Source organism: Microtus pennsylvanicus, chromosome 2, assembly GCF_037038515.1.
Source record: "Microtus pennsylvanicus isolate mMicPen1 chromosome 2, mMicPen1.hap1, whole genome shotgun sequence".
Lineage (NCBI taxonomy): Eukaryota > Metazoa > Chordata > Mammalia > Rodentia > Cricetidae > Microtus > Microtus pennsylvanicus.
In genome coordinates, this window is record NC_134580.1 from 140,951,703 (window position 1) to 140,973,755 (window position 22,053).

Genomic DNA, 22,053 nt, shown 5'->3' on the forward strand with positions numbered 1-22,053 from the left:
ACAACAGGGTATGATTATTTTAAAGAATATTTACTAATATGATAGCCAAAAATACTGTTTCCTCACCGTATTTCTTTGCAAGTTTGTTGGCCATTCATTTATGTTTTTATAGTCGTTCCCCGCCCCTCCAGATGGCATCTCTGTGTAGCCCTGGCATCACGGAACTCACACATCATAGACCAGGCTGGCTCAAACTTACAGAGATCCCACTGCCTCTGCCTCCCAAGTACTGGGATTAAAGAGTATGCGCTACTACCACCCAGCTGTTTTTGCAGTTTTCTAAGGGAGTTTAAATGACATGATGGCTCAGGCTGTGCTGTTTGATTTCACAGAGGTGTAGAACTCATGCCCATTTGTTCCCAGGCTGTCCACATTCAGTGTGACACTCCTACATGCTGGGGGCAAATATTGCCAGTGATTTGTCACTCCTTTGTTGTGGTGGCTTGGTTTTAGTTTTGGTTTTTTTTCAGTTTAAGAATGTTGCTGGGCATGGTGATGTCCACCTTTAATTCCAGCACTTGAGGAGGTCAAGGGAGGCCAGTCCAGGGCTCACAGAGAAACCCTGTCCTAAAAAACAAAACAACCCCCCACGACAGACAAAAAAACAAAAAACATCTCAGCAGATTCTCCAGATTTATAACAGTAACCAGAAGCTAAGTTGTTAACTGGTAAGCATTTAAATGCCAGCATTGAATCCGTCTATAAAGCTAGCCATAGATGACAAGTGACAAGAAGATGAGCCAGTCCATAGAATACTGTTCTGTTGGGCTGGCCTAAGCTGATAACCCGAGAGTTAGATTCCTGGAACTCACATGAAGATCCAGATGAAAATGGAGGCAGAGAACCAACTCGACACGCTGTCCTCTGACCTCCACATGTGCACTGTGCTGCACACACAGCAACAGTAAAGTGAAGTGAGAGTGTTCTGTAAATAGTCAAGATAACAGGTGTTCACAGTATGATGCCTGTGATCACGTAGAACAGAGTCTAAACGTGAAATGTGGAAGTGGACAGGAGAGACTGTCTAGGAGAGTGCCCGTGGCCCTTGACAGGGGCAGGCAGAGGCTGGACAGTGGAGTCTTGAATGCCAGCTAATTCCTGTTTTTATTATATTTATCAGTGGGTTAGGTAAATTCTCAGAACCTTCTAAATTCTTTACATTCATTTTAGTAGAGTGGGCACGAGAAAGAAAGCTAATGCATAGTCAGTATATCATGTCCAATGTAACATACAGCGGGCAGTGGTGGTGCACATCTTTAATTCCAGCACTCAAGAGGCAGGGGCAGGCAGAACTTTGTGCCAGTCTGGTCTACAAAATGAGTTCCATGGGGCTGGAGAGATGGCTCAGAGGATAAGAGCACTGGCTGCTCTTCCAGAGGTCCTGAGTTCAATTCCCAGCAAACACATGGTGGCTCACAACCATGTGTAATGAGATCTGTCACCCTCTTCTGGCCTGCAGGCATACATGGGAGCAGAATGTTGTATACATAATAAATAAATAAATCTTTAAAAAAAAAAGAGTTCCAGGACAAGCCAGGGATGTTATACAATGAAACCCTGTCTCGAAAAAGCAAACAAAAAGATGTCTGTGTCTGAAGAGTGGGGTTGGAGTGACAGACAGGACAGCAGAAGCATGGATGCCAGTTGCTGCAGTAATCCTTAGGGGTCTTGGGAAGGGTCATGGGAATGGAACACAGAATGGAAGGATATAAACAGCGAGGAGGAACCAACCCCAGGAAGACCAGGTGAATGTGTACACCAGTACATACACTCGGAAGGAAGGTGTTCTGGGAAGCTATGCACATGATACAGGGGAGACTTGAGAAAAGGGAGTTATCTTGTGGGGAAGTGGGGCAGTCATAAAGCTTGATTTCTGTTTCTGCATACGAAGTTTGAGATGCTGGGGACACCCAGATAAACAAAGGTATCAAGGATTTATTTGCATAAGTCAAATGAGTTCAGAGATATTTTGGGTTGAAAGCATAATCGGAGAGCTAGTTATCCTCCGTGTCTGAGAGCACCAGGCAGGAAATATAGCAAGAGAAGAGGAAAACCTGAGACTAAACCCCAGTGCCCTCTTGAGACTCATCCAAGCAAGGGAAGGCTAGAGCAGGAGGTCGGGATGGTGGTGGGGGTGGCACAGTGGAGTTACAGGACAAGATTTAATAAGGCTGCCCACTGTGTTCTTGGCTTTTTGTGCCTAGGAGAAGGCAAAGGTGTACAGTGCACCTGACAGTTTGTTTACTCCTTCAGAACATGCCATTTCAGGTTGGTGTGTGTGTGACCATTGCATGTAGAGAATTGATGCCTGATCCTAACATTGAGCACTTGAGGAATAGTGCTGGGAGTGCATTCCAGAGACGAGGAGTGGGTTTTCCCCTATTTTACCTATTAGTACACAAATTACCTCTTGCTAGTCATGAATTTTGTGAGAATTTATTTAAATTAAAAGGACAGATTTGTAGTTTGATTACATTTTATTTAATTTTGTGTGTGTGGGCTCATGTCCATGCACCTGTCTATGCATAAACACACCATGTTACACACATGGAGGTCAGAGAACAGCCTGTGGAGGCAGGCCTATCCTATCATGTAGGTTTTGGAAACAAAACTTGGGGTGTCAGAAGCCTTTGCTACTCAGCCATTTCACCAGCCCCAAAACCTTTAAACATTTTATGTGGGTACATGCACTTAAGCCATGCCATGCATGTGGGTCCTGTTGATAGAGGTTTCTGTCCTGCCTGGTCCTGTAGCCGTTCATCCCAAAGAATCACACAGAGGTCTATATTAATTATAAATTGGTTGGCCTATTAGCTTAGGCTTCTTAATTCTTTTTTTAAAATATTTATTTATTTATTATATATACAATATTCTGTCTGTGTGTATGTCTGCAGGTCAGAAGAGGGCACCAGACCTCATTACAGATGGTTGTGGGCCACCATGTGGTTGCCGGGAATTGAACTCAGGACCTGTGGAAGAGCAGGCAATGCTCTTAACAACTGAGCCATCTCTCCAGCCCAGGCTTCTTAATTCTTATAACTTACCTTAACCCATAGTTCTTGTCTGTGTTTAGCCACGTGACTTGGTACCTTTTATCAGCGAGTCATTCTCATCTTTCTTCTGTGTCTGGGTGGCAACTGTAGACTGAACCTTTCCCCTTCCCAGAATTCTCCTGTTCTGGTTGCCCTGCCTGTACTTCCTGGCTGGCTACTGGCCAATCAGCATTTTATTAAACCAGTACAACTGACAAAACTTTACAGAGTACAAGACCATTTGTCCCACAGCAGAGTCCAGAGGGCAATGTTCTGGAGTCTGAAAGTTCTTGCAGTGTGGGAGCCAGGGATTGAACTCAGGCTGTCAGGCTTGGCAGCAGGCACCTTGCCTTGTTGGGTCACCTGGATAGCCCGTAATTTACTTAATCAGTTCTGCTATAGACAGTTATTTGCTACTAAAAATTAAGATAACATGCTGATTTCCTTTTATTGAAAATGTGTGAAAACTAGGAAATCTAATTACCTACATTTGCTATTTACATTTCAACCAAATTCTCCTGCATTTTCTTCCATCCCTTCCAGTTGTGGTTGTCCTACGTTGCAGATGAGTTCTGGACCACTCAGGAGCACACAAGACTTACTGGGCCTCTTTTGAGTCCAGCCAAGTAAAAGTATATAGAAGTCATTCCTAAGCACGCACATCACACAGCTTCCCTGTAGAATATTGTTGAGAAGGTAGGAGGGGATCCCCCAACCCTCCCCTTCACCGCACAAAAACAGCAAGAGGAAAAGGACATTACAGAATTCATTCGCTAGTTTGTTCTAGCATAGAGTTGGGACAACATTACCCACTCGCTATTGCCAGTAGGAAGAGCAATGGAAGACAGCTGAAGGGACTCTGGTTAGAATTACTCCCTAGCGTAGCGTTCTCAGAAGGCTCTACTTGGGACCGTGCAGTTCTTGCTTTTCTCTGATCGTATGTGGCTGATCCCCTTTCTGTCTGCTGTTTTGTCTGCTATTCTCTCAGCTGATGGTGTCTGTTCCTGTTCCTTTCCACATACAGGGAAAGCCACCTCTGCTCTCCCAGAAGGTCCTTGTACTGGGAAGGAAGCTTGGTACTAGGAATAAGAACAAAGGTGTGAAGGTCTCTTATTCATGTTGCTGGAATGAACCTACTTCAGTCCTTAGTGACTGGGTGGGATTTCTTAGCGTAACTGAAAAGATTTGGGGAAGGGGTCAAGGTTGGATGCTAAGCACTTGTGATTGCTTTGCCTCAAACACTTGTTTCAAAGCCCAGAAAAAGTTGTGTAGACTGAGGCCCGGCATGGTGGCTCACACCTTTAATCCCAGCTCTTCTGAGGCAGAAGCAGGGGGATCTCAGAGTTTGAGGCCAGACTGGCTGACAGTGAATTCCAGGACAGCCAGGGCTACACAGAGAAACCCTGTCTTGAAAAAGCGAAAACAAGCAAACAAGTTGTGTAGTCCTAAAGACACCGAAGCCCAGAATCCAAGATTGGTGGTGGAATAAGTCAGCGTGAGAACATGTTGCCTACTGTGATTTTGATGCATTGTCTGCTTGGTTTGAGAGGTGTGGTTATTACTGGTTATGGGCAAATAGTATTTTTTCAGCTATTGACTATACTATAGCCACTGGAAAGGCCGAGTGTATGTGTCTGCTCTGTGCTGGGACTCAGCTCCAACAGAGGGGGACTTCAGGCCTGTCCTGTGGAACTTCAGGCCTGAACCTCGACTGGCTTCTGGATTCTGAGCCATTACTGCTCACATGTATTGACTTTACCTTTTTTTTTAAAACCTTGCTTGGGATATTTGCTTTTGGTTGCTTTCTCAGATATACCTCACTATTCATTTGTGTTTGATGTTTAAGGGGCAAGCTTTGGAAGCCAAACAAGATATTTTTCAAGGTCAAGAAGCAGCAATGATGATGGATCAGAAGGCAGCACTGTATGGACAGACGTACCCAGCCCAGGGTCCTCCAATGCAAGGAGGCTTTAACCTCCAGGGACAGTCGCCATCTTTTAACTCTATGATGAATCAGATTAGCCAGCAAGGCAGCTTTCCTCTCCAAGGGATGCACCCCAGAGCCAGCCTCGTGAGACCAAGGACAAACACCCCCAAGCAGCTGAGAATGCAGCTTCAGCAGAGGCTGCAGGGCCAGCAGGTGAGCCAGCTGTGTGCTTGCCCAGGCTCTTAGTGGCTTTCAGGGCTATGTTCTTCAGAGCTCTTGTCACCAGCTTTCCACTCCTTGCTAACTAAAGGAATTCCTTTTGCTTTTACTTCTGTTCTAGATTTATTTTGTAGATGGTTCCTTGTTGAGGGGTGTGTGTTAAAATTGGGTATCTTTTTCTATATTCTATATTCTGTGGTATAACATTAGCAGTGACAGAATGGCTCAGTGTGTAAAAGTGCCCCATGCAAGCCAGGCAACCTAGATTAGTCCTTACTCTCTGCTAAGTGTACACCTCTAATCCAGCGCTTGGGAAGCAGAAGCAGGCGGAGGAGCCCTGTGAGTTCTTCAGGCCAGCCTGGTCTACACAGTAAGTACTAGGCCAGCTAGGGCTACACAGTGAACCCTGTTTCAAACAGAACAGAACATAGCAGGTTAAAATGTCAGAAACGATTTCCCCAGAAGGAACAGCATGTCTTGGCAGCCCCTGGAAGGCATTTTCTTAGTATGATGACCAGATACTTAAATCTTGATTTTAGCTTTTTAGTTTATATAGACAGAAACATGTTAATCCCAAACTGACTTCGAATTTGTAATCCTCCTACCTTAACCTCTCATACTGAGATTGCAGGCGTGTGCTACCACTGTTGATTTCAGCATTTTAATGGCAACTGCTTTTTGATATTTTTTTTTAAAGCTTTTAGTACTTTGGTGCTGGGACATTCTCAGCAGTTAAGAACATGTATTGCTTTTGCAATGGACCTATGTTTGGTTCCTGGTACCCACATTGGGTAACTCTCAGTCTAATTCTAGCTCAGGGATTCATGTCTTCTGATCTCTGAAAAATCTCACTCATGCACATACACCCACATGCAGACATACTTAAAATAAGAATAAATATTTAAAGAGAATTAATATTCCAACTAGAACTTTCATTTCTTCCTGATTGTTTCCTTAATCCCTAATTTTTTAAAAAAAATTCCCAGTTGTTTTAAAACATAATTGTTTCAAAACATAACTGGCTGCAGAAACTGTAAGTGCGGATAAGTGTGCTTATTACATCTGGTGGCACTAGTCTTGAGTAGATAAGTGGCTGAGCTGAGTCCAGTGGGCCGGAGCCAGGGTACAGTTGTTCCTGAAGTGGGTTTCTCCCTACTAAATGCTCACTAGTATCTGGTCAAGTTAGTTGTTCTTTGTCTGGACGAGGCCTGGAGAAACCTGACACGGTCCCTTGAGCTCCTGTCACAGTGCTGCTCCCTAGCTCTTTGGCTTTTGCCCCAGGGCCGAACAAGCTTTCCACACTCAGGCAAGGACTTGTCAGCATTTCTCATCTATTTACTTTATTTTTAATAATGTGTGTGTGCGTGTGCATAAAAACATACACGTGCCTGCGGATGCCAGAGGTGTGGAACCCCTGGAGCTGGAGGTAGCAGCGACTGCGAACCACCATGTCAGTGCTGTGAAAGGAGCCTGGCTGGTCCCCGGGGTGGACAGTGTGTGCTCTGAGCTGCTGACTGTTCTTCTGCAGAGTGCAAACAAACCAGTTGAGTTTAGATGTGGCTGGCTTCCCAGCTCAGTGTGTTTGGAGAGATCATCTCACTGGGTGGTGCTAAAAGTTGGTAAAGCTGATTGGGGCTCATTAACACTTGACCCTACTAACTTCTCTCTGTTCAGTTTTTGAATCAGAGCCGGCAGGCACTTGAGATGAAAATGGAAAACCCTACTGGTGGTGCTGCTGTGATGAGGCCCATGATGCAGCCCCAGGTAAGTTCCTGGCCAAGGGTGGGCCCCTCCACAGTCCATTATAGGGGTGGCTTCTGCCTAGTCTTCAGTCCATGGCTAAATGAGAATTATCTGAAGTTCGTGTAGGGATTGGTTCCATATACTTTCTCTTTTTTAGAAAAAGTTATTTTCTGTTTATGAGATGTTCCCTTCATGGCTGTGCATCATATGCATGCCCAATGCCTTTGGTGGCCAGAAGAGGATGTGACATCTCCTGGGACTGGAATTACAGGTGGTTGTGAGTGGTCATGTGGGTGCTGGGAATTGAATCCAGATCCTTGGAAGAACAGCCAGTGCTCTTAGCTTCTAAGCCATCTCACTAGCCCCTATACTTATTCTCCTTTGTTAGTAGTCTGGGGTTGGGGAGAAGGGATTCCTTCAGTAAAATCACCCAGAGTGAGTCCCTTTGTGATGAGTTGCTATATTGTAAGCTAACCACTGGACTTTTGGGGAATGTGTAAACGCTTCTGATCCTAGATAGCGAGGATGTGCTTACTGGGCAACATTTAGAAGCCACAGTTATGAGATATTTTTGATAATTTTCTTATTCCTTTAATTACAGAGAAGACACTGGGTGCCTTTTCTCTGACAGCTCGTGTATTGTGGTACTGTGTGAAACTGACTGGTTCTCTTGTATGGTCTCGCAGCAGGCTTTTTTTAATGCTCAGATGGCTGCCCAGCAAAAACGAGAGCTGATGAACCATCACCTGCAGCAGCAGAGAATGGCGATGATGATGTCACAGCCACAGCCTCAGGCCTTCAGCCCACCTCCCAATGTCACCGCTTCCCCTAGCATGGATGGGGTTTTGGCAGGATCAGCAATGCCACAAGCTCCCCCGCAGCAGTTTCCATATCCAACAAATTATGGTAAACCTGGCATTTTGTGCCTTTTCCAAAGTAACGCTACTGAGGTCACAAACTCTACTGGGTCTGTTGTGTTTGAAAAATAGACTACTGTTCACTCCATCTTAGGAGGAAACAGAGCTGCTGTGTATAGTAACGGGGAGAGCGAGTGTGTTCTCCAGCACCCCTCCATCATGTCCAGGGAAGAATGCTGTGTCATCTCTGGACAGTCTTTCTATGAGGACAGAGCCCATATGTGGGCTTCAGTCTCTTCTCAGCGACTTGAGTGCCTACCATTATACTAAGCACGCTGTGCTTCAGTCCTGCCTTTGGGAGAGACTGGTATAAAGGGGCCCTATCGGGAGAGTACCTGTTCCAGTGTGCAGCCCTGCCCTCTGGGAAGGAGTCTGTCTCACAGGAGGTCATGAAGCAGATGACATCCTTTTTTTTACTAAACCCATGACTTTGTCATCTTCGCGAGAAGCAAGACCACCAGAGCAGCTACTTGTAGCTGTGTCCCTTCTTCACCATCCTCTGCCACCCACGGTGATTCTAGGATGCTGAGATCCCAAGGGTGCAGCACTTGAACACTGATTCTTATTTATGTCTTCAAGGAATGGGACAACCACCAGATCCAGCCTTTGGTCGCGTGTCTAGTCCTCCTAGTGCAATGATGTCATCAAGAATGGGGCCTTCCCAGAATGCCATGGTGCAGCATCCTCAGACTGCACCCATGTATCAGTCCTCAGAGATGAAGGGGTGGCCGTCAGGGAACCTGGCCAGAAGCAGGTAAAGAGTGCTTATCTTTATACCCTAGCGCTGGAGTCACACTTAGGCCGGAGAGATCCCGAGGCTTGGCTTACTTCGGGCTGCTTTATCCCATGCCCATATCTGTGAGCAAGCTGAGTCCTAACAGCGCCTCAGGCCAGGAGTGGTGGCACTCACCCAGCACTCAGGTGACAGAGGCAGGAGGATCTCTGAGTTTGAGGTCACACAGGGAACCAGAGGTATCAATGAGATCCTGTCTCAAGCACCACCAACCACCAAGACAAAACAAAACAAGGACCATACGTTCTTTCTCTGATGTTTTCTGCTTAGGCAGAGGGACATCTGACATCTATGATAGTCTGTGTGCCCTGTAGTCTGGATTGATTTGGAAGCAGTATTACATCCCCCCCCCCCCTTTTTTTGCAGCTCCTTTCCCCAGCAGCAGTTTGCTCCCCAGGGGACCCCTGCATACAACATGGTGCACATGAACAACAGTGGCGGCCACCTGGGGCAGATGAACATGACCCCCATGCCCATGTCTGGCATGCCCATGGGTCCTGAGCAGGTATGGGTATCTACTCTTAACTCTCCAAAAAGGTTTTCCTTCTCTGTTTAGACCCAGAACCCTGCCAAGTTGGTCTGTGTACTTAACTCGGATATATAAGTTACACAAATTACAGTTTTGAAAAGCATTTGGTTTGAAGGTCCTGGGTTATTTATTAGGTATTTATGTTGGATTCCAAAGATTCTAAAGAACCAGTCACAGCGGTGCCTGGCAGAGTGTGTGATGAGGGATGGTTTTCCGCTGTGCTGACTGTTTTCTCTGTTAACAGAAATACTGCTGACATCTCCCTGCTGGGACCAATAAGGACATCCCTCACTGCACAGACTCATCGGGATTAAAGAGTCACTGTCTAGGTGACCAACTTGACCACCAAGGTGTTCCGAGTGCTGTCATTTGAGCAAAACTGGGTCCCAAGCTGAAGTGCACTGTCTACCTGATGCCCTGCCTCTGTGTGGCATGGTGTTCTGCCTCATGGGGACGTGATTCTGGAGACAGGAATTTCGTAAGCACCGCTCTCCTGTGTCACTTCCTCCTGCCTCACCAGCCAAAGTCTTCACATAAATCTAGGTGGCTAGGGTTTCTGTCCTGTAGCACTGGGCGAGGAGCACAGTCTGCCTTTCCGTGTAGTAGCTCTGTGTCGCTCTTCTGTCCAGTGGAACCCGTGTTCCTGTGCTCTTGTCCTTTACAGTGTGGTCCCTAGAGTCTGTCGTCTTAGGTTTCTCTTGATGAGGTCCCAATACCCTGTAATTCTCAAGGATTTGTCATTGCTGTTAAATGGCTTTGCAGAAGGGAAAATGAGAAGACAATATTTAATTTTCCCGTGCTAATGTGCAGCCAAGTGCACTTTACTTAAGAAATCGTGGAGAAATGCAATATTCCCAAGGGCGTGAGGAATGGTGAGCCACATTCCTGGTTTTTGTCTGCACTAATCTGTTAGGACAAGAACATGTTTGTTTTTTGTTTGTTTGTTGTTTTCTTCCAAGTACTGGTGTCACCCTTTGCCTATATGGTAGAGCAATAATGCTTTGAAATAAACTTGTGAAACCCAAGGCCAGGTACTGCACTCTGAATCAGAAGCTCGCAGTGTTTCTGTGAATAGGTTTCCTTTTTGTAAATATGATCTTTTAAGATATTGTATTATGTAAAAATATGTACATACCTTTTTTTGTAGGTCACAGCAGCTCATTTTTACAGAGTTTGTGAAGCTAAATATTTAACATTGTCGATTTCTGTGAACTCCATGCAGTGAGGCTACAAGCGAGTAGACATCGGAAGGCCAATCCTGGGGAGGACGGGGGCCGCAGCTTTTCTGCCTCACCCTAAGAGTGAAGGCCTCACTCTTCAGTCTCCTAATCCTAAGACTTTTTAAAGTGATCATTTGTTTAGATGTAGGCATTTAAAATTTTAAAAATTTCTTTACCAGAGAACTACGCACTTTGTTAATTTGGGGGAAAGAATAGATATGGGGAAATGAGCTTTTAAAAACAATCCAAGAATTGGAAGAAAAAAAAAAGCAAATTGAAAATTTTTTTTTTAAGCTGTCCGTAAATTAAATGATAATAGTTTCAGACAACTTGAGTATGCAGCCCATTCATCTTTGAAGAGTGATTTTGGTTGCTGGGACCTGAGATGGAAGGCACTGGGGCTCTGCTCAGCTCTCCCATTGTTCTGCTCAATGGGCTCTCTCTCTACCTCTGCACCAGGATGCTGAGTCAGAACCAGGCCCTGCCCGTGCTGTTGAGTCAGAGGGTGGGCCTTGGCCCTTGCTAGCCCTTCCCGCCACTTCTCTTGCCTCTTCTTGGCACCTGTTCTAGCAGTTTGGAGTAGGGGAAAACCAAATTTAATGCCCTTTATTTGGGTTTGCTTAGGTTCAAACAATGAAGTGAAATTCGATTCCTAGACTGTGACTGGCTTTCAGGTATCTCTGCCAGCCCTGTTTCATTTTCTGAGAGCCAGTTACTTTTTAAAAGCCCCACATATAGCCACTTGTATCCCTGAGAGCTTCACCTCACTTTGTCTCTGAACAAGTGAAGCTTACATTTCCAGAGCCATCTCAAGGATGGACTTGGCTTTCCAGCGTGTTAGGTCATGATGGGATTCCCCCCTGTGACTGACCTACTGCCCTGGATTGTAAATCCGTAAGCTTCCACTGTGTCTCTGTGCTTCGCGGGTGACTCTCTGAGCTGGGCTGCTGTGGCTGAGACGTCCTTGCTTAGACTGTGTAGCCCACAGTGGTGCTCCTGTCTCTTCTAAAGACACTTAAGATCCAACTTTCTTTCCTCAGCACCCCAATGCCAGGCTAACTGGCTGGCACCCCTTTTTTTGTATGGGGAAAAATGGAAGTTTATTATGTTTTTATATTTTCTACTTATTTTTATTGGTGCAAATTCAAAATTCTGATTTTCTTTTAATAGTCTTTGGGATAATTTGTTTTTACCTGAATTGCCCTTTTAGTCTTTTTGGATCATTCTCTTTGTACTCCTGTTGCCTACCTCGCATCCCCCTCCTCCTCCCTGGCCCCTCTTTAAATCTAGGTGTCTCTTGGGCAAACAGTATAAATTATCTTTCCATCTGCTTTTATGATGTGGGACATTTCCAGTACCTACTTTTTTGCTGAATCCAAAGATATATAAATAAAAAATATATTTTATGAAGATCAAATGATATTAAGGAAACATGTTTCTTCAAAAATAAATGAAGCTGTCTTGTTGGTATTAGACCGCTCTCTCTCTGAACTGTGCCCGGTCATTAGCAGCCCTACTCCGTCCATCAGGATTAAATGCTGAGCGGAGCTGGGGGTGTGTAGCAGTGGGTGCTGCAGAAGATAATGGCTTCACAGCCTAGATGTTTTCTTGAGGCAGATGCAGCTGGACCATCGTGAGGGTTGCCAGTTGCCCACATGCCAGTCCAGGCCCTTTCTATCTGAGGAGGGAGGCCGTGAATTGTTCCCAAGTGGGTGTTACAGGAGCAAGTCTCTAGGCTAGCTGCACCTGTGATCCTGCCATGAAGCAACAGGGGGTGTTCCCACCTCCAATGCGGATGACTTAAAAGCAGGGCATTGTTCTCTTTTGTTCTTGCCTCCCCCCTTTCCTTTCCTTTGAATATATGGAGTTTTGAAGAAGATGAAGTGTTGTTCCAAGAGCAGTAAATTCTCAGGAAGTGACACCTCCGAGAACAAATATGGGTTTAATCAAGTTTATGTTGTGTCACCTAAAAGGGAGCCATTCTTTACCCTGCAAGGAATCAAAACCACATGGGTGACTCAGTTGGAGTGAGCTTTGGATGCCTTGCTGACTGTCTGATGCTCTTGTAAATAAAGGTTTCTATTTAAACCTCAGCCTAAGCATGCTGTTCCTCTCCTCCAGTGCCCGGGTCAGGGGTGAAAGAGGGTGAAGGAATAAGGACACCGTGTCTGTGAGGTCAAAAACAGGCCTTTCAAAGCATTTGAAAACCATCTAGACAAACACGAGTGCCCTCTGCTGAGACATGGGGTGGGTTGACCTTTCCACCTCTACCCACCCTAGCTTTCTGGCAGTCACGTGGACCGGATCACCCTACTTGGTTTAACAAAGGGTTGGATGAGTGCAGGCCTTGTTGCTGAGAAACAGACCTCCAGATGCCCCAGAGCTGGTGGACTTACCTGTGCAGCCCCGTGAAGCATGGTAGGTTTAATATTAATGTGCAACCCTCTGCTTCTCCAAAGCCCTTGCAGTTGAAGGTGCACCCTTCGCAGAGGCACCAGCAGTATCCCGAACACTTAAAGTAAAAAAAATAAATAAATAAAAGACAGCAAAAAGAAAAGTCCCAACATAACCTTTTACAAAAATTCAAAGATTTTTTTCATACCAGTAGCTAGTCATTGGCTGGGGGTATGAACACTGTAAGATGGTGCTTATACTACAAAATTTCTTTACAAATACAATGTCATTAAAACACAGGACACACATCAGCTTGGGTGTTCGGTACCTTAGAAAACGTGAGTTCTGGGCTGGATAACAAAGGAATGGATCCCGGGTGGGAACAGAAATGTCCACAAGCTCGAGGGATTTTTGTTGACACTGGCCACAGAGCGTTTATTGACACCACGACTCTTGAGAACGGGATTTTGTATTAGTGAGATTCCCCTAAAGTCCCTGTGTTGGTTACATGTGAGCAGTCACATATGTACAGTGAAGGCAGCTTCAGAGGCAGCGGGTCATCCGGCCAGGTGAATGGGGCTGCTTTTGTGCTATTGACTCATGGCCAGACTGCCTTGCCGGCAGCACCCGGGGTTGCCCATGTTCGTGCTTTCTCCAAAGAATAAGAAGGTTAAAACAAGAATGTTTTCTTATACGACTTAAAAAAAAAATCCCAGCAATTTTCATCCCTGGAGGAGATCCATGGAAATCAGTCCTGTTGTCCGTCCGAGCCTCTGAGAGGGCTGACAGATTCCAGACGTGAGAATGTTTTCTGAGCAGCTGGTGAAGTTCAATCCAAAGCAAAGCAGGGCAAAAAAAATGGGCCCGGGGAAGTCTGGGCGCAGTCTTCCAAGGATTTCATGTCCCAAGAGAGCAGGCCCTGCCTCCTGTCAGGCCTCCCAGTTCCAGCACTGGGAATCATGTGTTTTTCGCACAGCCTGGGCAGCCACACAAGGCCTCTGGTTTTGGATGTTCCTCTCTATGGCCGCTTAACCTTCCCAGCCTTCCCAAAGCTGTCCCCTGCGGAACAAAACACACTTCTCAGCCTTTGGTTGCCATGCTGTTCAGACTTTAAATCAGCCCTACACTGCAAAGCTTGGTTGAGGGGTGTGGCTGGTGGACAGGAGTGTTGGCCGTGAGGAAGGAATTGTTCCACCCGGTTGCCTCACGGTTAATGGCTCACTTAGCGACTCAGTGGACATTTGTTAAGGGTCTGGGTAGAAATGTGGCTAAGGATTTGAGATGCATGTTCTGGAAGCTGGCCCATTACTGTCCTCGTGAAGCCGCAGAGATTGACATACATGAGGAGGGCCAGGGTGGGTCACTGCAGAGGGGAGTGGACAGGTGAGCTGTCAGTCTTAAAGCCAACTCTCACATTTGCATTTTGGGGAGAATCCGGCAAGCTGTATCCACACCCCCTGGGAACCAATTGGCTGCCCCTAAGACTTGAGGTTGTCCACATGGCCCGTGACAGCCACTCTGCGAGAAGGGTATACACCGCAGCCACGGTCTTCACGGTGTCTGTCACTGTAGCCCTGACTCAGCTCTCAACACTGCCATAGCTCAGCCATGCAGATTACTACAGAGAACAGCAGCCTATTAGGATTAGCTGTTAATTTTAAATTATGAAATATATTCGCATTATCTTACAGAAGAAACAGCTATTACTTTGTCCTCTCTGAGTATGGGAACAGAGGGCAATGAAGATGCTGCATGAAGAACAGCCCCAGAGAGAGGAAACAAGGCCGGGATGGTGTTTGGTAGAGCTCTTGCCTAGCATGGATGACTCCTGGCTTCAACCCCTAGTTCCGGGAAAACACACACAAACAAAACAATAGCAACAAAACCAGAAACTAGCAAGTCAGAACCAACTCTGCCTGTCTGCAGACTGGTTCATCAACTCACAGTGATTTGGAAGAAGGTCTCTTCATTTCTGGCCATTTTCGACGCTGAAACTGCCTGCATTTTTCAGGTGCCAAAAGGAAGATCTGTGTTAACTATCACTAAGATTGTATCGTTGCGCCCCCCCCCCCCCCGGCCCCAACCCCCGAACTGTGCAGAGATGTGTCTGAGGTGACACTTCAGTAGACAGTTTCTCAATAGGTACAACCATATAAAAAAAAAAAAAGAGGTCAAGATGGGGAGACTTAGCCCAAACTTAAGTAACAAAACCAAATACCTGTATTGCTCATAGCTTCCTCCATCTTTGAGTCCTAAGTGAGAGATGGACAGAACAGGAACCGTTTAAGGTAAAATGGTACAAGCATCAGCAGGCTTTATGACTGCTAAGGAAGACAGGTAAACCACCTTTGGCTTGTCACAAATACCAGTGCCAGGATGTCACTAGTGTCCCTTGCTCAGGTAGAGTGGGTGAATGATGATGACCCCTTTAGTATGCCAGATGGCCTTGTAGATACCGCCCCCATTGACCCCACTTAGCCTTCATTCTCAATGGCCTTAGTGGGGAAGTAGGCAGAGGTATGGGTCCTAGTGCCGCACGAGACTCACTGGCTGTGGGTAGGTGGGTGAGGGACCCCTATGCTTGCACTCTGAATTCCTGAGGATATGAGGACCTGAGCATGTGTCAGTCACTGGGTTCACGTTGCTTACTTCTGAGCTGGGGCTAGGATTGCCTCAGAATTCCCATGCATCACAGTACTTAGATGAGACTGCATGACCACCACCAAGTAGAAGCAAGTATCTGGGTAGGGTCAGGTGTCTCCTGCCACCACTGTAGCCACTCTGGACCTCCCCACATCATAACGCAGACTGGGACATCTGGGTCTGTCTTCTCCACTTCCCTCTTTCCCGATGGGAATCTGAGGCCTCTCAGGACAAACAGATGACAAGGGTTCTGAGGTTGTTCCCTCTACACTTGACATCCTTCTGATGGTTTCCATCTTCACGCATCCAGCTGGCACCCTGAACTTAGAGCTGCTGACTTTGCTCTCTTCCCACCCCTCCACAAACCCAGGAGTAGCCTGTGTCTCCCCCTCTTCTGTCACCTCCACATCACCCCCATGTCGTGTGGCCCTTAGTACCGTATCTCAAGCCCATTATCCTCTCTCATACTGAGTCACAGCCCCAAGTCTCCGTGGATAAAGTGGGTAACTGTTATGTGCTGCTCTTTACCGGATCCAGCTTCATCCTCTACTTCGTAATCACTGTCTTTTCTTTTAAATGTTGACTTTCACTGCCCAAACTTAAACCCTCCCATCAGCTCCCGAAACCATCTCAATTAAAGTCTAAACCTTTCTCCGTGGCCTGCAAAGCCTGTACAGGATGACTGGCTGACCCTGCATGTCACATGTCACTCCACCACCACACTGGGCTTGTTTATGTCCCTCCTACTTCTCAGCTGCCGTGTTTTCTCAACAGGTGACTGCTTCCTCTACAGTGGTCACCCCTGATCTATCACAGAGCCCCAATGATCCTGTCTCACTCCACTCAAGCCACAGCCTTCCCTGTATGGACCCTTGGCTCTGAGCAGAATGCCAGCTTCACATCTCACGCATACATTTGCTTCCTTAACTCACAGGGTTACATTCTGCGTAGTGAACAAAAGGGGGGACGTGGGAAAGAAGTTTGTGTCTGGTATCAATGGTAAAGGCTCTCAGCTCTCGGGAAGCACAGCCCCGTGAAAGCCAGAAGGTGTTTATAGCCTTCCCCATCCTTTGTCTAGACTTAGAAGAGACTTGGACCCTTCCCTGTGATTCTGGGCTCACTTTTGGGTCAGACACGACCTAAGCTCTTCTCTGCAGGTTCCGCACTGGGACCCCTACTCACCCAGGTCCATGTTTCGGGTCCGGGGGTTGCACTGCTTGTAGCCTTTGCAGCTTCTCAGCTCCATGAGCTGCACGTGCAGCTGATTGAGGACATCCCTGTCCAGCGTGTTCACTGCGTTCATCAGCTGGTGGGAAAGGGTGGCCGTTAATAGGGAAGGTCCTGGGACCCTGCAGTGGTATTTCACTTGTATTCTAATAAAACTCGCCTGGAGGTCAGTGTAAAGCAGACACACTAGTCAGCCATACAGGCCAGGCAGTGGTGGCACACACCTTTAATCCAGTAGCCACACTAGTTAGGCTGGGTGGTGGTGATGCACTTTAATCCCAGCACTAGAGAGGAATATAAGACGGGAGGAGACTGGAACTCACTCTCGTTCAGTCTGAAGATTTCATAGACGTAAGAGCTCTCTGGTGGCTTGGCTGCTTTGCTTTTCTGATCTTCAGGCTGAACTCCAATATCTGTCTCTGGGTTTTTATTATTTGTGCTACGGGACCCCCTACCTCCATCTCCTCTTCAAACCAGGGCACTTAACTCAGGTGGGCTGGGAGCAGAGGCGCTATGGGTGTACTGTCTACACCCACTCTCACTTCTGCAAGAGCCACCGTGTGGAGGAGTGAGATGAAGGGTCAGATCCTCTCTGCCAGGTCTGCTTCGGGGGGGACGGGAAATGGAGAAGACAGGCTATGTCCATATCCTTAACCTTGAAATTCTGGAGCTGCCCACTAGGTGTCTGGAGCTTTCCCATTAGCTGGGAGAGAACCTTCTAAGCCTTGTTTGTAAGCCCGCTCTTGTTCCCCCATGGGAAAACAGCCACTAGGTACAAAGGTGGGTCAGGGGTGTGGAGGCCTTGCCTGGTATGATCACTGACTGGCATTGTCTGGCGCTCTCATTGGTAAAATATGGACGGGCTGAGCCTATCAGAAGGAAGACTGCCAGGCTGTGGCTACTGAAGTCACTTTGCATGAAGATGCTTCAGGCTTTTTGAATGCGGTTGAACAGTTGGACATTCCAGAGGCTACTCTCCCAAACAGCTAAGATGGAAAGTTCTGGTTCCCAGGTGCCCTGTGGCTTGTGCTTATCTCGTGTGGCTCGGAGCCATTTCAATCATATCTGTGCCTAGGTTGTTTGCCATAGGAAAAGAAGGCACAGAGCTTCCCTCGAGTGGATGCCTGGTGGGAGGGTTGCTTGCCCGCAGTCTGTGCCAGGCCAGAGCGTCCTGACCCTGTAGCTCCATTGCTCTAAGGGTCCACGGAAGTGCCTGCTGAGCCTTGTGTGTAGCCAAGGGCGAGGGAAAAGCTGTACCATAGATCAGAGCGAGGGTAATGGAGGGAGACACTTGTTGACTCCCCAGAGTCCCAGACTCCACGTGGCCTTGGAACTCACTCTTCCCATCTTAGGGACCTGGTGGAACTTCTCTGCCCTTCTGAAGGAGACTGTGTGCCCTGTGCTCCCACCTCCCCATCTCTCTGGCGGCATCTGTACCTGGTAAGGGTCTGTACTGAGGTCAAAGTATTCTATGAAGCCAGTCGCGAATTCACAGAAGAGGAAGTTGTGGGTCTCATTGATGGTCCTCAAGCACCAGTATGTGTTATTGTTGGCGCTGGTGCAGGCACAGAAGGGCCCCACTGTGGAAGGAAGGAAGCAAGCATGTTCCAAGTGTGTCCGCAGAAACACGAGTCTGTCAGCTTCCCTGAGCCAGTCTCTCAAATGCCAAGCGACAGGCTGATACCAGGCACAGGTTTCTAACACACCTCCAGGGTCCAGAGGCTATCTACAGGCCTCCCGTCCCCTGCGTGCCCCCGCTTGCTCACGCGTCCAGAGAGGCGCGGTCTGCCAGTGGTGGTTGTCGTGGGTGAAGCACGTGAGGCCCGGCATGCTGCACGTGTCGTTGTTCTGCAGCCGCTTGAGCAGCTTGCGCAGCTTCTTCTTCCGTTTCTGCTCCCGCAGCAGCCACACCTTGTCCTTCTCCTGCAGTCCTTTCCTGGGGGGAGGGCACAGAGGACCACACACACTTAGGACCCCTGAGGGATCAATGAGCCCCAGCTTTGTGGTCCACCCTCAGGGTTGGGCAGTCATCAAGGATGCTAAGCCCCACTGTCGACCCCCAGGGCCTTTCTCCCCCCATAGCCTCCTTCAGGCCCCCTGCAGCCTGTGAAGTGAGGTGGCTGTCAGGATCCCTGCTCACACACACCGTGGGAGCAGTGCTTAGTGTGGCTGCAGCACCATAACTAGCCACAGAGGGGCTCCAGAGGTCTTTGCATGGACCTGGGGCCAGCCTCTCCAAGGACTACACAGACCTCACCTCCTGGGGGAAGCCAAGGGGGCCTTCTGTCTTTTCCATATTGGGTTTTAGCTACAGGCGGGAGCTGTTTCTGAGAGCCGCACACCTTACCCCTGTGGTCGGTCCCTACCCTTACCTGAAAGGGTGCAGGCTGGAGCCTTTGTGCTTGAGGCGGCCTTTGTGCTGGGTGTGGTAACTGCAACAGACACCCCCCCCCCCAAATAAATAAACAAACAAAACCCTAAGAGTCAGGAGCCTTGCAGCGCAGAACACCCTGGCAAGTATGCAATGGGGTTCCTGGGCTCCCCTATGCCCGTCTCTCATGTAGTAGGACTACACTCCCCAGCATGCCAGCTCCACACTTGTCTTGGATGCCCCAGGCTAGACCATACATGGCCAGAGTGGGTATAATTGAATCCAGACTGGAAGCTGAGCCACGCTTCAGGTGGTCTCAGCCTTGACCTCGAAAGATCACTTCCCAGTAAGACGTGTACCTAATGCTTAGAAGGGGATCTTGGGAACCTGAGTTTTCAAAGCCCTACAAGTCAGCTCAGGTGTTCAGAGCAGTATGCCTACTTCAGTTTAAATCGAGTAAAGTTCTCAAAAAAAAAATTTAGCTGGGAGTGGGTGGTGGTGGAGGTGGCACACACCACTAACCCAGCGCTCTGGAGACAGAGGCTGGCGCATTGCTGAGTCCGAGGCCTGATCCTGGACAGCCAGGGTAAAGTAAAATTCTGGCGTCACATTCGCTAGTCATGTGTGTGCTATGACCACCACACTGGACAGTGACCGCAGATAGGATCTTTCCATGTGGGACGTTCTCACAGGCAGAGCCTGAGTGGTAGCAGGGACCTCGAGTCCCTCAGCCCACAAGTTCCCAAAGACAGTGAGGAGACGCAGTGTCCCTGCCTGAGCCAGCTGTTCAAGGCAAGACCCCGCCTCCTGTTAGAGCCGCCACCAGAGAGAGTTATCATTGACTCCTTCATCTTGACAGGCAAGGATGCAATTGAAAAGCAAAGAAAGAGGCTGGGAAGGAAGGGGAGTTAGTGTTTGCAGGGGTGTGTGGGGTGGATCCTGAGCTACCCTGCCCGCTACCACACCTGAGTTTATGGCAGTCACATTCTTCTGGCCGCTTCTTCTTCAGGTGACCTCTGACCTCTCGCAGGTTCTTAATTTTGTTCTGCAGGGTTTCAATCTGAGGGGGCAACAGGAGAAGAACTAGAAATCACGGGGCAACGGTGGTGGCAAGGGTACAGCCACGACTACATTCGTGCTTCTGCCTGGGGAAGAGGGTTCCCCTTCCCCTCAGCTAGGGTCCCCTGAAGGACCAGAGGGGACAATCAGCGGAGCCCACCAAGGCTGTAGAAAGGACGAACTCTATCAGGACATCTTGCGGGTCTAATGTATGACAGGCCTCGGCCAGCTGATTCTGGGTTGGCCCTGTGGCTGGCTATCAGATTCCCGTTATGGGGTCATGGATTTGGGGGTGGAGGTGGGAACCATCTTCTTCTCGTGGCCAGGTCTCCCTGCCCTCCCTATGGATGCTGCTATGGAGACTGTGGCACCCAATTGTGCTTCCCCTGGTTGCCGAACCTCATGGTCGATGTGCAGCTTGTGGTCTTTCCAAGCCTGCAGGGACTTGTACAGGTCTAAGTCACACTGGACGGTGTCGTTCTCGAGGATGTAGCACCTGTTCAAGGGGGAGGGGTCAAGAGTGGCCCTGAGGGGTGGAGAAGGGCCCAGCCTGCCCCTGTTCCCTTTGGGCAACCTCCACCTGGGCTCTCACCGATGGGTCACTTTAATGGGATTAGGGGCGGAATAGTCTGGAAGACCGCCAGTACCACTGAAGCTGCCACCGTCCTTGTCATCCTGGTCTTCTGGGGCCCCTGACCAGTGCCGCTTGGTAAGGTTCCGGGGCTGGGGCATGCTGTCCAAGCCTACGTGGTATACCTCACCATCCACCTCAATGGCCACGGAACGGATGGAGCGGTTACGAGCATAGCTGGTCTTGTACTCTGTGGATATCGGAGGGGACAGGTCAGAGAGGCTGGGGACAGGCTAGCCAGGTATCTTGGCCATGGGTCTTCAAGTGACCAGAGGGTTTCGGGAGAGCTAGTGAGACAGCTTTGTGGGTAAAGACACTTCCACCCAGGGCTGACATCTGAGTCCATCCATCCCCAGGCCCTCCCTACCACCATCCTTCTCCCCCCCTCCCCCGCCCAGGCAGTAAAAAGAGAGAGTTAACTCTTGCAAGATGCCCTCTCTCCACTCATATGGGCCACAGGTGCATTCTGGGAGCAGGTGAGTCTGCCAGTGTGGACTCTGAAAGCAGACCGTCCACATGGTCTGATGGCTTGCCCCTCAAGCCACGTCTAGACCTGACTACTTCTTCCTTTGACACAATGGCCCGTCCATGCCACCCGGCTTTTTGTCTGGCCCTCAGCTGTCTGTTTCTCTCACCTTTAGAGTGGCCATGTGAGGGAGATTTGAGACCATGGAATTGACCACCTCATCTCTGCCCTCTCCAGACCACGGGGTCCCATCTGGAAGGAGACACCCATCCTAGAGTGTCCGGCTGGCCCCATGTGCTTGGCCTTGGTCTCTTGTCCACACTTCTAGCCTCCTAGCAGCTACCCTATCACTGCTGCTCTCTTGAATGATGGCTTGGGAGAGGTCTGGCTGTGTCCCTTTCCCTGAGGACACACCCAGGCTTGGAGACAAGTGTCTGTGGAATTGTTTGAAGTTTACGTGGCCCCAGGCCCAGGCTGCTTCTCCTGCCTAGTTTGGCCAGGCCTGTGACACTTACTTTTCTTAAAGAGTTTGCGGCGTCCAGCCAGGCCCAGTTTGTAGTCTCCGCCACCATCACAGCTGCAGGCCTCGCGGCTCTGCCCATAGTACTTGGGCACCAGGTTGGAGATGGCTCTGCTGCCGCCGCCACCAAACCGCGTGGGGCCCTTACACTTGTGCAGCTTCAGCGTCCCGGAAGCATCTTCCACACACTGCCACTTCTGTGGGACACAGCAGGGCTTCAGGCATCCGGGCCCCGGGGAACCTGCTTAACATACCCACCTCTCCTCTCCCTGCCCATGCTTAGCGTCATACCCTTGCCACCTCCAAGGGCCTGCTCCTGTCTTCACACATAGCTGGACCTGCCATTGCATGCAGCGAGACAG

The 22,053-nt window shown here is 48.7% G+C and overlaps 2 protein-coding genes across 5 annotated transcripts in view; one reads left to right on the forward strand and one right to left on the reverse strand.

The window, feature by feature from the left end:
* The window catches only part of Ncoa3 (nuclear receptor coactivator 3), an 88,351-nt gene extending 75,883 nt beyond the window's left edge, over positions 1 to 12,468 (forward strand). Inside the window, exons 18-23 of one of the 2 annotated variants that reach the window (XM_075963104.1) lie at positions 4,879 to 5,172; positions 6,853 to 6,942; positions 7,608 to 7,827; positions 8,418 to 8,592; positions 8,998 to 9,136; positions 9,405 to 12,468. In XM_075963104.1, coding sequence (XP_075819219.1) covers positions 4,879 to 5,172; positions 6,853 to 6,942; positions 7,608 to 7,827; positions 8,418 to 8,592; positions 8,998 to 9,136; positions 9,405 to 9,416 — 930 coding nt within the window. In that variant the 3' untranslated portion in view covers positions 9,417 to 12,468. The remainder of the gene's footprint in view (positions 1 to 4,878; positions 5,173 to 6,852; positions 6,943 to 7,607; positions 7,828 to 8,417; positions 8,593 to 8,997; positions 9,137 to 9,404) is intronic. The other variant, XM_075963106.1, reaches the window with a different exon arrangement.
* Positions 12,469 to 12,933: 465 nt separating this feature from the next.
* Sulf2 (sulfatase 2) overlaps positions 12,934 to 22,053 on the reverse strand; it is an 81,804-nt gene continuing 72,684 nt past the window's right edge. For all 3 annotated transcript variants that reach the window (XM_075963109.1, XM_075963108.1, XM_075963107.1), the window contains exons 11-21: positions 21,687 to 21,888; positions 20,667 to 20,895; positions 20,474 to 20,570; positions 19,981 to 20,075; positions 19,017 to 19,076; positions 18,411 to 18,580; positions 18,082 to 18,224; positions 16,600 to 16,723; positions 14,993 to 15,026; positions 14,719 to 14,772; positions 12,934 to 13,833 (exon numbers count right to left, since the gene is read on the reverse strand). In XM_075963109.1, coding sequence (XP_075819224.1) covers positions 13,803 to 13,833; positions 14,719 to 14,772; positions 14,993 to 15,026; positions 16,600 to 16,723; positions 18,082 to 18,224; positions 18,411 to 18,580; positions 19,017 to 19,076; positions 19,981 to 20,075; positions 20,474 to 20,570; positions 20,667 to 20,895; positions 21,687 to 21,888 — 1,239 coding nt within the window. In that variant the 3' untranslated portion in view covers positions 12,934 to 13,802. The remainder of the gene's footprint in view (positions 13,834 to 14,718; positions 14,773 to 14,992; positions 15,027 to 16,599; positions 16,724 to 18,081; positions 18,225 to 18,410; positions 18,581 to 19,016; positions 19,077 to 19,980; positions 20,076 to 20,473; positions 20,571 to 20,666; positions 20,896 to 21,686; positions 21,889 to 22,053) is intronic.